This window comes from Heterodontus francisci, unplaced genomic scaffold, assembly GCF_036365525.1.
Source record: "Heterodontus francisci isolate sHetFra1 unplaced genomic scaffold, sHetFra1.hap1 HAP1_SCAFFOLD_842, whole genome shotgun sequence".
Classification (NCBI taxonomy): Eukaryota; Metazoa; Chordata; class Chondrichthyes; order Heterodontiformes; family Heterodontidae; genus Heterodontus; species Heterodontus francisci.
Window position 1 is genome coordinate 169,128 of NW_027141038.1, and position 17,077 is coordinate 186,204.

General features: G+C 44.1%; 1 protein-coding gene across 2 annotated transcripts in view; it reads left to right on the forward strand.

Moving 5' to 3' along the window:
• The window catches only part of LOC137361881 (tRNA selenocysteine 1-associated protein 1-like), a 79,838-nt gene extending 75,771 nt beyond the window's left edge, over nucleotides 1-4,067 (forward strand). For both annotated transcript variants that reach the window (XM_068026483.1, XM_068026484.1), the window contains one exon: nucleotides 3,680-4,067. In XM_068026483.1, the coding sequence (XP_067882584.1) occupies nucleotides 3,680-3,816 (137 nt within the window). In that variant the 3' untranslated portion in view covers nucleotides 3,817-4,067. The remainder of the gene's footprint in view (nucleotides 1-3,679) is intronic.
• The last annotated feature ends 13,010 nt before the right edge of the window (nucleotides 4,068-17,077 follow it).

The following is a 17,077-nucleotide window of genomic DNA, read 5'->3' on the forward strand; positions in this document are numbered from 1 at the left end:
GTGAGGCACGACCTACCCGTCACAAAACCGTGCTGACTATCGCTGATGAACTTATTCTTTTCAAGATGATTATAAATCCTGTCTCTTATAACCTTTTCCAACTTTTTACCCACAACCGAAGTAAGGCTCACAGGTCTATCTCTACTCCCCTTCTTGAACAAGGGGACACCATTTGCTATCCTCCAGTCTTCCGGCACTATTCCTGTCGACAATGACGACATAAAGAAGGCTGGGAACAGACGAAGCCCTTGAATATAAAGAAAGTAGGAAGGAACTTGAGCAAGGAGTCAGAAGGGCTAAAAGGGTCATGAAAAGTCATTGGCAAACAGGATTAAGGAGAATCCCAAGGCTTTTTATACATATATAAAGAGCAAGAGGGTAGCCAGGGAAAGGGTTGGCCTACTCAAGGACAGAGGAGGGAATCTATGCGTGAAGCCAGAGGAAATGGGCGAGGTACTAAATGAGTACTTTGCATCAGTATTCACCAAAGAGAAGGACTTGGTGGATGATGAGTCTAGGGAAGGGTGTGTAGGTAGTCTGGGTCATGTCGATATCAAAAAGGAGGAGGTGTTGGGCGTCTTGAAAAACATTAAGGTAGATGACTCCTCAGGGCCTGATGGGATCTACCCCAGAATATTGAGGGAGGCTGGGGCCTCATTGGCTACAGGTGAGGTCCCAGAGGACTGGAGAATAGCCAATGTTGTTCCTTTTGTTTAAGAAAGATAGCAAGGATAATCCAGGAAATTATAGGCCGGTGAGCTTTACGTCAGTGGTAGGGAAATTATTAGAGAGGATTCTTCGGGACAGGATTTACTCCCATTTGGAAACAAGTGAACTTATTAGTGAGAGGCAGCACGGTTTTGTGAAGGGGAGGTCGTGTCTCAGTAACTTGATCGAGTTTTTTTGAGGAAGTGACGAAGATGATTGAAGGAAGGGCAGTGGATGTTATCTACATGGACTTCAGTAAAGCCTTTGACAAGGTCCCTCATGGCGGACTGGTACAAAAGGTGAAGTCACATGGGATCAGAGGTGAGCTGGCAAGATGCATACAGAACTGGCTCTGTCATAGACAGAGGGTAGCAGTGGAAGGGTGCTTTTCTGAATGGAGGGCTGTGACTAGTGGTGTTCCGCAGGGATCGGTGCTGGGACCTTTGCTGTTTTATTATATATAAATGATTTGGAGGAAAATGTCGCTGGTCTAATTAGTAAGTTTGCAGACGACACAAAGATTGGTGGAGTTGTGGATAGTGATGATTGTCAGGATACAGCAGAATATAGATAGGTTGGAGACTTGGGCGGAGAACTGGCAGATGGATTTTAATCCGGACAAATGTGAGGTAATGCATTTTGGAAGGTCTAATACAGGTGGGAAGTATACAGTAAATGGCAGAACCCTTAGGAGTATTGACAGGCAGAGAGATCTGGGTGTACAGGTCCACAGATCACTGCAAGTGGCTACACAGGTGGATAAGGTCATCAAGAAGGCATACGACATGCTTGCCTTCATCGGTCGTGGCATAGAGTATAAAAATTGGCAAGTCATGCTGCAGCTGTACAGAACTTTAGTTAGGCCACACTTAAAATATTGCGTGCAATTCTGGTTGCCACACTACCAGAAGGATGTGGAGGCTTTGGAGAGGGTACAGAAGAGGTTTACCAGGATGTTGCCTGATCTGGAGGGCATTAGCTATGAGGAGCGGTTGGATATACTTGGATTGTTTTCACTGGAACGACGGAGGTGGAGGGGCAACATGATAGAGGTTTACAAAGTTATGAGTGCCATGGACAGAGTGGATAGTCAGAAGCTTTTTCCCAGGGTGGAAGAGTCAGTTACTAGGGGACATAAGTTTAAGGTGCGAGGGGCAAAGTTTAGAGGGGATCTGCGAGGCAAGTTCTTTACACAGATGGTGGTGAGTGCCTGGAACTTGCTGCTGGAGGAGGTGGTGGACGCAGGTACGATAACGTCGTTGAAGAGGCATCTTGACAAATACATGAATGGGATGGGAATAGAGGGATACGGAACCCTGAAGTGCAGAAGGTTTTAGTTTAGACCAGCATCATGATGGGCGCAGGCTTGGAGGGCCAAATGGCCTGTTCCTGTGCTGTACTCTTCTTTGTTCTTTGACAAGATAGATGCTAAGATGTTTCCCCTGGCTGAGGAATGTTGGAACACTGGGTCACAGTTCCAGAATAAGGGGCCAGTCATTTAGGACTGGGATGAGGGATGTGTGCATGTGTTCACATGTTATAACATTTGTTTGACTTTAATGTGGGACTCAAGTACAACTGTGAAAGCATAATTGAATAGGCTGGAAGTATATTCTGATATACTGCATTAACTTGGTTCAAATGTTGGAGAAAATGGATTATTTTCATTTAGTCACCTTTTCTTAAACATTTTGAGAATTAATTTAGTGACTTTAAGCATTGCTAGATGGAGAATGGTAGTATTCATGTATTAAATTGGTTAATTGCTCCGAGTGGTGGTTTGTGGGACTGTTTTGATATATTGTATCTATAACTTTGGGCTGATGCAAAGGATTCAGATGTGCCTTTTGCAATGAGCAGTGCCCTTGCCCAAAACTAGCTGCCAGCAGCTTGGCATTCTATTTTAGGTCCTAATTAATTTTTGAAGTTCGAATTTTTTTTATATAATTCAAACAATTTGAGTCACTTGGAGATAGAGGCATGACTGCTGAATAATCGTTAAAGCACCAGCTTAGCAAACATAAGACTATAGGGTTCATTATAGGAGATCATTTATCTTAACCACAGGACTAACTGACAATTTCAGATCCCTCTGACCATTCTGTCCTGCAAACAGATCAAAGGTAACTCGTTAGTCAGTCATTTATGGCATCGAAGGATGCCATTAGACCCAATGAGTCCATGCCAGCTCTCCACAGAGCAATCCAGTCAATCCCACTTCCCCACTCGATCACCGTAGCCCTGCAAATTTCTTCTCAAATGCCCATCCAATTTATTTTTTATTTTTTAAATCATCCATCGTCTCTGCTTCCAACACCCTCATGGGCATTGAGTTCCAGGTCATTACCACTTGCTGTGTTTGGGGGGGGAAAAAAAAAAAAAATTCTTCCACATTCCACTTGCATCTCTTGCCCAAAACCTTCAGTATGTGTCCCCTAGTCCTTGTATCACAATGTACTCAACTGGCTGGAATCAGTGGGTAATAAAGTAAGAAAGGACTCCTTGGTTCTGGAGAAATGCTCAAGTGCTGTCATATCCTTGCTCTTAAATATTCTAAAACGCTTCTCAGTCGCTAAGGACTGCAGTCCATGTTTGTATGTAGTGCATAGTGCAATCAGTATGATGTAGTCCATGCTTGTGTGCTGTTAACTCTTCTGTAGCTATGCATTGTTATTTTCCCTGTCACTTTCTTTTCTGTAGCAAGAACAGTTTCTATACTAATAGCATGATTAGTCAGATTTTGCTTTAATGAGCTACTGATGTTTTGTTCACTGAATTATTTTTGAAGAGAATGTTTGGCAGGCAGTCTGCTTCACTGCTTGATTGGAGTTGCTTTAGAATTTTGGGATCCTGATGAAACATTTTTTTACAAGTACAAAACTGGTTTGTGGAACTTGTGATCTGAAAATTCATCAGATTGTGCAAGGTAATTTGAAATTTAGTGAAGTGACTGAATATCTTTTTCTTTAAGATCCAGATCCAAAGTTGGATATTGATGAAGCTAACAAACAATTTATGGAACAAAGTGAAGAACTATATGACTCCTTAATGAATTGCCACTGGCAACCCCTGGATACAATCACATCAGAGATTCCGACTGCAGTATAAAACAGTTTGAAGTATATTTTTGTAAATGCTAATTCCTGAAAGTGTCTTGTTAAAATAGGGCTCTTTTGATTTCCAATGTATGTCGAGTTGTCTGACTTCTGAAATATCAAGCTACAGATATCTCAAGTCTTAAATTATCTGATTTCTTATTGCAACTTATTTTCACCTACATTTTTCTGTTTAAATTAGTTTAGTTTGGATCTTCGAGCAGTTGTTTCATCTTGCTTTGCCCTGCTGAATAAAGTTATCTTCTGTCTACATGTGTTTTGCTTTTATTGACTGAAGTATCTGTAGGTTGAGTAGCTGAGTCTCAATGGCTTCAACATAGCTGAATGGCAAGATGTGTGATTACTGAATAAGGGTAACTATGTTAGAAACTTTTTCCCAACACTATATGCTATTACCATTTATAAGACTGCACTGCGCTTCCTCATTTGTGCTAATATTACCTAACATTTTCATACCACACTAAAATTGTCTTAGAAGGATAATCCAGTTCCTCTCCCTTGCAGGTGCAAGTTAGATTCTTAGGGGACTTCAGAGTTAATGGTGCAGGAGTGGGCAGAGAAGCCATTGCAAGAGATTCTCTGGCTGTGACTGGATTGCTAAGCATAGAATAAAAACAGAAAATGCTGGTAATACTCAGGTTTGGTAATGTCAGTGGAGAGATGGAACCTTGGTTTGACTGCACCTGGAGTACTGTGCAGTTTTGGTCCCTTTACCTTCGGAAGGATATTACTGCCATCGAGGAAGTGCAACGAAGGTTCCTGGGGTGGCAGGACTGTCCTATGAAGAGAGATTGGGGAAACAGGGCCTGTATTCTCTAGAGTTTCAATGAATGACGGGTGCTCTCACTGCAACCTACAAAATACTTCAATGGATAGACAGGGTAAATGCAGGTAAGATGTTTTGCCTGGCTGGGGAGTCTGGAAGAGATTGAGGGAAGGAAGGTCGAGGTGATTTGGATGACAACCGGGATGATTGTGAAATGTAAACAGTGTTTAGTAAAGGGAAAAGTAAAGAAAGGAAAAAAAAATTGTGACGTGGTGCAAATAGAAAGGTAGAATCACCATCAACAGTTGCTGTTCAAAAGTCAAGTGGAACAAGGATTGATGAGGTGTGTTCCCTGAGGTTACACCAAGCTTCGTTGGAACAGGGTACAATGCCAAGGACAGAAAGGACTGAGTGGGAGTGAAGCGAAGAGTTGAAAGGAAAGGTGACCAGAGGCTCAGGGTCATGTCATTGAGCCATAGAAAAATTATGGTATAGAAAGAGGCTCATTCAGCCCATTGTATCTGCGCAAGCTGAAAAAACTAGCTGCCCACCTTCCAGTGCCTTGCAGGTTACAGCACTTCAGGTGTCGGTCCAGCTACCTTTTTAAATGAGATGAGTGTTTCTGCTTCTACCACTGAATCCAGGCAGTAAATGCCAGAGACCCACCACCCTCTGGATGGAAAAAGTTTTTCCTCATGTCTCCTCTAATCCCTCACCAATCTCCTTAAATCTGTGCCCCTTGCTAATTGACCTCTCCTCAAGGGGAAACTGGTCCTTCCTGTCTACTTAGGCTCCTCATAATTTTGTATGTCTCTATTAAGTCACTCCTCAGCCTCCTATGTTCTAAGGAAAATAACCCTAGGCTATCAAATCTTTCCTCAAAGTTGCAATTTTCAAGCCTTGGCAACCTTCTTGTAAATCTCCTCTGTCCTCTCTCCAGAACAATTATGTCTTTGTAATGTGACCAGAACTGTAAGCAGTACTCCAGCTGTGGCCTAATCAACATTTTATACAGTTCCAGCATTACATTCCTGTTTCTGTACCTATGTCAGCCAATAAAGGAAAGCATTCCATATGCCACCTTCACTTCACCTGTCCTGTCACCTTCAGGGAGCTGTGGGCATACACTCTAAGGTTTCTCACTTCCTCTACCCTTCTCAATGTGAGAATTGAGGGAAGGCGGGGATGTGAGAAGCAAATGGGATTAATGTAGGATTGGTATAAATGGATGGTTGATGGTCGGCACGGACGCGGGCCAAAGGACCTGTTTTGGCGCTGTATCTCTCTATGACTCTATTGTGTATTTCCTTGCTTTGTTTGCCATCCCAAATGCAGTACCTCAGATTTAATTCCATTTACTTTCCATTCAACCAAACCATTGATATTCTGGAGTCTACAGCTATCCTTTTCACTGTCAACTAAATGCACAATTTTTGTGTCATTTGCAAATTTCCCAATCATTCCTCTCACTTTAAGTCCAGATCATTAACATGTCCCATAAGCAGCCCTGTGGAATACCACTGGAAACTGCTTTTCATTCACAAAAACATCTGTCAACCGTTTGTTTCCAACTTGCTACATTCCCCTGTAGCCCATAGGCTTTTACTTTTCTGACCAGTCTGCCATGTGGGACCTTGTTAAAATGCCTTACTAAAATCCGTGTACAAAACATCCACTGCACTACCCTCATCAGTCCTCCATATTTCTTCCTCAAAACGTTCAATTAAGTTGGTCAGACAGAGCCTTCCCTTAACAAATCCATGCTGACCATCCCTGATTAATCCGTGCCTTTCTAAGTGACCATTTATCCTATCTCTCAGAAACCCAGAGATTCCAACCTTTTGAGGTCCTGCTTTTTAATCTGCTACCTTGCTCCCTAAATTTTTTTTGCAGGACCTCATCCCTCTTTCTACCTATGTCATTGGTACCAACATGGACCACGACCTCCGGCTATGCACCCTCACCCTCCAGAATACTTTGAAGCCGCTCTGTAATATCCAAGACCCTTGTACCAGGGAGACAACATACCATCCTGGAATCACGTCTGTGACCACTAAAACACCAATGTGTTCTTTTAACCATCGAATCCCCTACCAGTATTGCCCTCTTGTAGCACAGCTGAATCAGCATGACATTCCGGTCATGACTACCAGTACATTCTCCAGAGGAACCCTCTCTCTTATCGGTACTCAGAACTGAATATCGGTTAAAAAGTGGGGACTCCTGCACTACCTGCCCTGACGTCTTTGTCCGTCCGGCAGCCACCCAGTTACCCCCCTGACTGTGCTCGCCTAGGCACCAGCTTGACTCCCTCCTAAAACATGCCATCCTGGTAGTCCTCCACCTCGCGATGCGCCACAGTGACTCCAGCCGCCGCTCGAGCTCCGAGACCCAAAGCTCAAGCTTTTGCAACCGGAGACACTTGCTGCAGACGTTTTCGCCAAAGCCACATGGCACGTCCACAACTTCCCACATTACACAGGAGGTACATTCCGCTTGGCCAAGCTGCCCTGCTATTATTTATTATATTTAGAGATGCAGCACTGAAACAGGCCCTTCGGCCCACTGAGTCTGTGCCGACCAACAACCACCCATTTATACTAACCCTGCAGTAATCCCATATTCCCCACCACCTACCTACACTAGGGGCAATTTACAATGGCCAATTTATCTATCAACCCGCAAGTCTTTGGCTGTGGGAGGAAACCGGAGCACCCGGCGAAAACCCACGCGGTCACAGGGAGAACTTGTAAACTCCGCACAGGCAGTACCCAGGATTGAACCCGGGTCCCTGGAGCTGTGAGGCTGCGGTGCTAACCACTGTGCCACCCTTTTACTTTTTCAATGAAAAAATACTTGCTAGTGTAATAACTTACCAGCTATTTACAATCAACTTTTATCCCCTGTACTTTTGAGTACTAGTAGAGTGAGATGTATGCCCACATATTCCCTGAGACAATGTGGAGTCATGGGCTCATGTGCACCACCATGGCTGATGATTGTACCATTGAGTACCATTCACAACTCCTTAGATACTGAAGCAGTCTGTACTCACATGCAGCAAGATCTGGTCAACATTCAGGTTTGGGCTGATAAATGGCAAGTAACATTCACACTACACAAGTGCCAGGCAATGACCATCTCCAACAAGACAGAAACTAACTACCTTCCCTTGAAATTTAACAGCACTACGATTGTTGAATCCCCACCATCAACATCCTGGGAGTTACCATTGATGAGAAACTAAACTGGAGCAGCATATAATTACTGTGGCTATAAGAGCAGGTAGTGTCTGGGTATTTAGTGGCACGTAACTCACCTCCTGACTCCCCAAACACTGCCCACCATCAACAAGTCACAAGTCAGAATGGTGATGGAATACTCTCCACTTGCCTGGATGGGTGCAGCTCAAACAACCCTCAAGAAGCTTGACACCATCCAAGACAAAGCAGTCTGCTTGATCGGCACCCCATCCACCATCTTATTAAACATTCACTCCCTCCGCCTCCGGTGTACAGTGGCAGCAGTGTGGTACCATCTACAAGGTGCACTGCAGCAACTCGTCAAGGCTCCTTCGACAGTATTCCAAACTCGCGACTTCTCCCACCTAAAAGGACAAGGGCAGAAAATGCATTGGAGCACCACTACTTGCAAGTTCCCTTCCGAGTCATGCACCATCCTGGTTTGGAACGATATCTTCGTTACTTCACCATCATTGGGTCAATATCCTGGAACTCCCTCCCTAACAGCAATATGGGTGTATCTACACTACATGGCCTGCAGTGGTTCAAGAAGGTGGCTCGCCCCACCTTCTTAAAGGCAATTAAGGTTGGGCAATAACTGCTGACCTTGTGAGCAATGCCCACATCCCAAGGATGCATTTCAAAAAAAGCTCCCTCTTTTCCCAGTGGACCATGAAACGAAACCCCTGCCTTCCCCACCACTCTTTTAAACATGCATTAATCCTTCTAATCTGTTTATCCCTATGCCAATTGGCAGGTAGCTCAGGCAGCAATCCAAAGATTATTACATTTTAGGTGTTGCTTTTTAATTTGGTCCCCAAATCCTCAAACTCACTCAGAATGTCATTCCAATTCTACCTATGTCATTTTTTTTCCTACGTAGACCACAACAACTGGATCCTCCCCTTCTTACTTCAAGTTCTTCTTCAGCCAAGAGGAGAGGTCTTTAACACAGCCACCAGGCAGGGAACGCAACCTTCGGAATTCCTGGTCGCAGCTGCAGACAACATATTTCCCCCTGACTATACTGTCTCCTATTACTACCAAATTCTTTTTCACTTCCCTCACTTGAATATCCTCCTGCATCATGGTGCTATGGTCAGCTTATCCATCCACCCTGCAGCCCTTACTCTCATCCACGCTGACAGCAAGTATTTCATATCTGTTGGTCAAGTTCAAGCGCTGAGGCTACTCCGTCACTAAAACTTGGATCCCCATACCTGCAGTCAGACAATCCTATTCCTGACCATTGACCAATTCTAAAGTTCTATTTAATCTGTCTCCTGGAACAAAGTTGCTGGGCTCCTCCCTCAGTGCTATATGTACCATGGTGCTCTGGTGTCCCACACTGTTCTGCTGTACAGTGAACCTCAGGTGTATATCCTTCCTCAGCTGTGATGCCCAGAAACTGCTCACAGTACTCCAGGTGTGGTCTAACCAGGGCTTTGTCTAACTTTATTCTAACTTATACCCACTACATTTTAGTCCTCCACCTATAAAAGCCAGCATTCCATTATTTTTGGTTATTTTCTGTAGCTGTTCATGATATTTTAATGATCTATGTACCTGGACCCTCCAGGTCTCTCTGAAGTCCACTGTTTCTAGCTTTTCACCATTTATAAAGTACCCTGATCTATCTTTTTAAGGTCCAAAGTGGATGGCCACTCATTTGCCAAAATTGAAATCCATTTTTTTATTTTACCCATTCACTTAATCTATTAGTATCTCTTTGTAATTTTATTCTTTCATCAACACTGCTTAAAATGCTGCCTCTCTTTGTGCCATTGGCAAGCTTGGATATGTGTTTGTCTCTCCCATCACCTAAATCATAGAATCATAGAGAAATACAGCACTGAAACAGGCCCTTTGGCCCACCGAATCTGTGCCGACCAACAACCACCCATTTATACTAATCCTACATTAATCCCATATTCCCTTACATCCCCACCTTCCCTCAATTCTCCTACCACATACCTATACTAAGGGCAATTTACAATGGCCAATTTACCTATCAACCTGCAAGTCTTTGGCTGAATCATTAATAATAAATGTTATCTATGAGATGTACTGTGCTACTCTAGTGTATTGTGCTGTATTCGTGTACCGTGATGCTTATGTGTACACTTATGATCTGGTATTCCATAATGCTCCCGTGTATTGTGATTCCCACATTAATGGTGTGGTGTACCATGCTGCTGTACAGTGAACCTCTAGTATACCATGGTGCTCTGGTATACTTGATGCCTTGGTGTACTGTGTTGCTCTGGTACATGGTTATGCTCTGGCATTCTATGAGGATCTGGTTTACTGTGATAACCTGTTGTACTGTACTGTTTAGCTTTGTTTTATGGTTATTCTCTGGCATATTGTGATGCTCTCTAACCTATCATCTAATTCATTAATAATGAATGTTATCTATGAGATGTACCGTGCTGCTCTGGTATATCATGATCTTTTTGTGTACCGTGATGTGCGCACTCATGATCTGGTGTACTGTGCTGTTCTGGCATACTGTATTGTTCTGGTGCACCATGATGACCTGGTGTACTGTGGATGCATTTGGGTTAAACATAATACTCTGGTGTGTTGTGATCCCTGTTGCGTTGTGTTACTGTGGGGTACCATGATCCTCTGGCATACCCTCTGCTCAGTGTATGGTGATGTTCTGGATGACATGATATTGTCATGTACTGTGATAGTCATGCATACACTTATGAACTTGTGTTTCCTGATGCTCTGGTTGTACTGTGCTGTCGTGACGTGATATGCTGGCCTGGTGCACCATGCTGCTGTGGTGAACCATGCCACTCCAGTGTACTGTGTTCCTCTGGTTTTTGTGGTTCTGGTACATAGTAACATAGGAACAGAAGCAGTCCATTTAGCCCTTTTTTTGGCTTTTTTTAGCCCCTTCGTTGAGATCATGGCTGATCTGCGACCTAACTCCACGTACCCACATTTTCTCAATTTTTTCCCGTACCTTTAGTTGACAAAAATCTATCAATCTCAGATTTAAAATTAACATTTGATCGAAATAAGCGAGTTGCAAACTTCTACTACCCTTTGAGTGTAGAAGCGTTTCCAAATGTCACTCTTGAAAGGTCTGGCTCTAATTTATAGACTATGCCCCTAATCCTAGACTTCCTAACCAATGGAAACAGTTTCTCTCTATCTACCCTATCTGCTCCCCTTAATATCTTGAAAACTTCAGTTAAGACCTTCCAAATTCCAGTTAACACAGCCGCAGTTTGTGTAATCTCTCTTTGTAATTTAACCTTTCAGGTATCACTCTGGTATATCTAAGCTGCACTCCTTCTAAGGACAATTCATCCTTCCAAAGGTGTTATGCCCAGAACTGCTCACAGTACTCCAGGTATGGTTGAACCAGGGCTTTGTGCAGCTGAAGCCTGACTTCTACCCACTTTTATTCAATCCACTAAAAGCTTTTTGATTATTTTCTATACCTGTTTATGACATTTTACATTAGGAGCAGGAGTAGACCACTCGGCCCCTCAAGCCTGCTCTGCTATTCAACAAGATCGTGGCTGATCTGATTTTAACCTCAACTCCACATTCCAGCCTACCCTCAATAACCTTTCACCCCCTTGCTTATCAAGAATCTATCTACATTGCCTTAAAAATATTCAAAGATTCTGCTTCCACCATCTTTTGAGGAAGAGTTCCAAAGATTCACGATAGGTACCTGGACCCACACATCTCTTTTGACTCCACTGTTTCACGCTTTTCACCATTTGCAAAGTACCCTGTTCTATCCTTTTTAGATTCAAAGTGGATGACCACACATTTACCTATATTGAAATCCATTTGTCATAGTTTTGCCCATTCACTTCTGTCTACACTGCTTACAATGCCACCGATGTCTGTGCCATTGGTAAACTTGAACATGATCTAAATCATTGCTTATGTGTACGCTTATGATCTGGTGTTCCCATAATGTTCTGGTGTACCTTGATGCTCTGGGGTATTGTGATACTCCAATGTGCTGTTCTGCTGTGGTGTACATTGATGCTGTGGTGTATTGTGATGCTCTGGTGTACCTTGATGCCCTGCTGTACTGTGCTGCTCTGGGACACGTTATGCTCTGGCATACCATGATGCTTTTGATTTACTGTGATACTCTGGTTTTTACTGTGATATCCTGTTGTGCTGTGCTGATCTGGTTTACTGTTCAGTGACCCGAAGAAGGGTCACTGACCCGGAATGTTAACTCTGCTTCTCTCTCCACAGATGCTGCCAGACCTGCTGAGTATTTCCAGCATTTCTTGTTTTTATACTGTGATACAATTGTGTATGATGATGCCCTTGTGTACTATGCTACTCCAGTGTACCGTGTTGCTTTAGAACATGGTGATCTTTTAACATATGGTGTGATGCCCTATCGTCTGGTAATGTTTCATGGCACTTTGGCATACCATGCTGCTCTGGTGTACACTGAGGCAATGAGGTATTGTGATGCCCCCTCTGAGCTCATCTTGTCCTGCTTCCTCAGCCCTAGTTCCATTAAACTGTTGACAGCCCAACTACCCCTCCTGGTCCCCATATTAGCTGATATTGTTAACAGTTCTCTCTCTTCAGGCATGGTCCCTCTCCCCTTTAAATTTGCCATCATCACCTCTCTCCTCAGAAAAACAACCCTTGAACCCACCATCCTTGCAAACTACCATCCTAACTCCAACCTCCCTTTCCTTTCCAAGTCCTTGAACATGTTGGTACCTCCCAAATCTGTGCCCATCTTTCCCAGAACACCATGTTTGAATCCCTCCAATCAGGTTTCCGCCCCTGCCACAGAACCAAAACAGCTCTTATCAAAGTCACAAATGTGACTGTGACAAAGGTAAACTTTTCCTCCTTCTCGATCTGTCTGCAGTCTTTGACACGGTCACCACCATCCTCCTCTAATGCCTTTCCACTGTCGTATAGCTGGATGGGGCTGCTCTCACCTGGTTCCAATTGCTATCTGTCTAATCATAGCCAGAGTATCACTTGCAATGGCTTCTCTTCTGCTCCCACACTGTTACTTCTGACATCTCCCAAAGATCTATCCTTGGCCCCCTCCTATTTCTCATCTACATGTTGCCCCTTGGCAACATGATTCAAAAGCACAGTGTTACTTTTCACATGTACACTGAGGACACTCAGCTCTATCTCACCACATCTCTCGACTCCTCCACTGTTGCTAATTTATCAAACTGCTTGTCTGACATCCAGTGCTCGATGAGCAGAAACTTCCTCCAATTAAATATTGGGAAGACAGAAGCCATTGCTTTTCGTTCCCTCTGTCTGGCAACAGTGTGAGTTTAAGCTAGTCAGTTTGCAACATTTGTGTCATATTTGACCTGATATGAGCTTCCGACTACATATTCGCCCAATCACCCCAATCACTAAGACCACCTATTTCCATCACTCAACTTCACTCTGTCTCAGCTCATTTGCTGCTGAAACTTTCATTCATGCCTTTGTTACCTCGAGATCTGACTATTCCAACACAGTCCTGGCTGATCTCCCACATTCTACTCTCCGTAAACTTGAGGTCATCCAAATATCTGCTGCCTGTGTCTTAACTCACACCAGGTCCCTCTCACCTATCACCCCAGTGCTCGCTGACCTACATTGGCTCCCAGTCAAGCAACGTCTTGATTTTAAAATTCTCATCCTTGTTTTCTAATCCCTCCATGGTCTCACCCCTCCCTATCTCTGCAATCTCCTCTAGATCCTCTGAGAGATCTGTGCTCATCTAATTCTGACCTCTTCAGCATCCCCAATTTTAATTGTTCCACCATTGGTGGCCGCATCTTCAGTTGCCGAGGCACTAAGCTCCAGAATTCCTTCCGTACACCTCTCCACCTCCATAACTTACTTTCCTCCTTTAAGATACTTCTTAAAACCTACCTTTTTGACCTAATATCTCCTTATTTTCTTTTATAAGCCTCCTATGAAGTGTCATGTGATATTTTACAATGTTAAAGGTGCTATATAAATATAAATATATTCCAGGGTGATTTGGACAGGGTTGAATGAGTGGGAAAATACATGGCAGATGTAGTATAATGTGGATAAATGGGAGGTTATCCACTTTGGTGGCAAAAACAGAAAGGCAGATTATTATCTGAACGTTGATAGATTGGGAAAGGGGGAGGTGCAGCAAGACCTGGGTGTCCATGTGCACCAGTCGCTGAAAGTAAGCATGCAGGTGCAGCATGCAGTTAAGAAGGCAAATGGTACGTTGGCCTTCATAGCGAGATGATTTGAGTACAGGAGCAAGGATGTCTTGCTGCAATTATACAAGGCCTTGGTGAGACCACATCTGGAGTATTGTGTGCAGTTTTGGTCTCCTTATCTGAGGAAAGATGTTCTTGCTATGGAGGGAGTGCAGCAAAGGTTCACCAGACTGATTCCTGGGATGGCAGGACTGACGTATGAAGAGAGATTCGGTCAATTAGGCTTGTATTCGCTGGAGTTTAAAAGAATGAGAGGGGATCACATAGAAACCTACAAAATTCTAACAGGACTGGACAGACTAGGTGCAGGAAGGATGTTACCGATTGCAGGGGAGTCCAGGACCAGGGGTCACAATCTAAGGATAAGGAGTAAGCCATTTAGGACTGAGATGTGGAGGGATTTCTTCACCCAGAGAGTGGTGAACCTGTGGAATTCTCTCCCACAGAAAGTAGTTGAGGCCAAATCATTAAATATATTCAGGGAAGAGTTAGATAGAGTTCTTAGGGCTAAAGGAATCAAGAGATACGGCGAGAAAGTGGGAACAGGGTACTGAGTTTGGATGATCAGCCATGATCGTATTGAATGGCGCTGCAGGCTCAAAGGGCCAAATTGCCTACTCCTGCTCCTATTTTCTATGTTTTTATTTTTCTATAAGTTGTTGTAGTTGTCTGCAGCTCGAGCAACTTCAGCTCAGAGTTGTTGAGCTGGAGTCTGAGCTGCAGACATTGTGGGGCAACAGAGAAGGGAAGAGTTTTCTGGACTCTTTGTTCCAGGAGGCAGTCACACCCCTTAGGTTAAGTAGAACTTTAGAGTTAGTCAAAGGTGAGGGATAGGAGTATATGGCTGCATGTCAGGCAGGTATGGGGATTTAGGATGTAGTGATGGATGAGCCTCAGCCCTGGACTTTGACCAAGAGTTATGAGATACTTGCCACCTGTGTGAATAAGAACAAGGACTGTACGGTGTCTGGGCAAACTGACCATAGCACCATGGTGCAGCACACCATTCAGGTGGGGAGTTGGGGGGGGGTGCAGTGTGGTCGTGATAGGGGACAATATAGTTAGGAGGATGGATACTGTTCTCTGCAGCTGTGACCGGCATTTCCAAAGGTTCTGTTGCCTACCCAATGCCAACGGAGGGGCTGGGAGGGAGGTGGGTGGGGGGGCGGGGGCAGGGAGGAAGAGGAAGGAGGGAGGGGGTGGGGAATTGGAGGTGAGGGGCAGTGGGAAGGAACGGGAGAGGGGGGAGGGGAGGGGAGCAGGGAGGGGGATGAGGGGGAAGGGGAGGAAAGGAAGGGGGAGGGATTAGGAGTGAGGAGGAGGGTGAGGGGAGTGGGAGACGGGGGAATGTGGGGGGACGGGGAGGGCGGGAGCGAGGAACAGGGAGGGTGGGAGTAGGGAATGGGGAGGTGGGGGAGGTAAAGGGGTCGGGGGAACGGGGAGGTGGGGGGAGTGGGGGAACAGGGAGGGGGGTAAAAGTGAGGAGGAGAACAGGGAAGAGCCTGGAGGGGGCAGCGTGAGGAGGGGAGCTGGGGTACCGGGGTGCCTTGGCAGGTAAAGTCAACATGGAAGGAATTAAAGTTCTAAATTGGGGTAAGGACAATTTTAGTAAGCTGAGGAATGATTTAGCAAAAGTGGACTGGAAACAGCTCCTTGAAGATAAATCTGTATTAAAGCAATGGGAGGTATTTAAAGGGGAGATTCAAGGGGTTCAGAGTAAACATGTTCCCACAAAGAAAAAGGGTGAGTTGCATTTCTACACGGACTGCTTCTGTATCGGAGGAGTCTTCTCAGGTGTACCCAGCAGCTCTGGTGTAAGCTGATGCTCTGGGGTAATGTGATGACTTGTTTTCAGACTGTATGTAAGAATACAGCTGTGTATCCCAGGGGTCAATACCAGTAAAGTGATTTATGACTTCAACCCCTTATAGAGACTAAACCAAATCAGGAGTAAATCCCTATGAATCTCCTTTAAATCAAGTTCAAACCAGACAAATTCTCAGACACTTATTTGGGTCCAAAGAATTGGACTAGCTTTCCCTCAAAGAAAGAAAACCAACAGAGAATATTACCATCTTTCGGATAGCCTATTTTTAATTTTTATGGCTATGTCATAAATATCCCAGATATTATAAGGGTCTGGGAAACTCTCTTCAATATGTATCTCTCCACTTAAAGAGACACAAAGAGGGGCCCTTGTAACTATATACAGAATACTACATGAGATGATTTATTAACTTTTATATATTTATTAAAGAATTTAACATGCAATAAACTTCTTAAGTGGATAAGTATATCACAATATCAAATATTACTGAGAGATGTAACACAAATTCTTATTTCTAACATAGAATCCAAAAGTTTAACCTTGCTAATGTGACAGCAAAATTATCTTAGACTATCTAGAAAAGGGCGGCACAGTGGTTAGCACTGCAGCCTCACAGCTCCAGGGACCTGGGTTCGATTCTGGATACTGCATGTGCGGAGTTTGCAAGTTCTCCCTGTGACTGCGTGGGTTTTTGCCGGGTGCTCTGGTTTCCTCCCACAGCCAAAAACTTGCAGGTTGATAGGTAAATTGGCCATTGTAAATTGCCCCTAGTGTAGGTAGGTGATAGGGAATATGGGATTACTGTAGGGTTAGTATAAATGGGTGGTTGTTGGTCGGCACAGACTCGGTGGGCTGGAGGGCCTGTTGTATCTCTAAATAAAATAAATAAGAATATCCATTAAAATTTAAAGTAAACTTTTACCTTAAATCCCTCGAGTAAGGCATGGGATGAGAAGTGTTGTTTGAGGATACAACGCCTCTAAATTTTGCTTTCAAAACCTCTCATTTTTATACTATTTCTGAAGTGTCATCTGACTTCTGCATTTAAATGTGACCTTCCTGTGTTCCTTTTAAAATCCATATTTGATAGTATCATTAACTAACTGGAGTTTGCAAGTTCTCCCTGTGTCTGCGTGGGTTTTCTCCGGGTGCTCCGGTTTCCTCCCACAAGCCAAAAGACT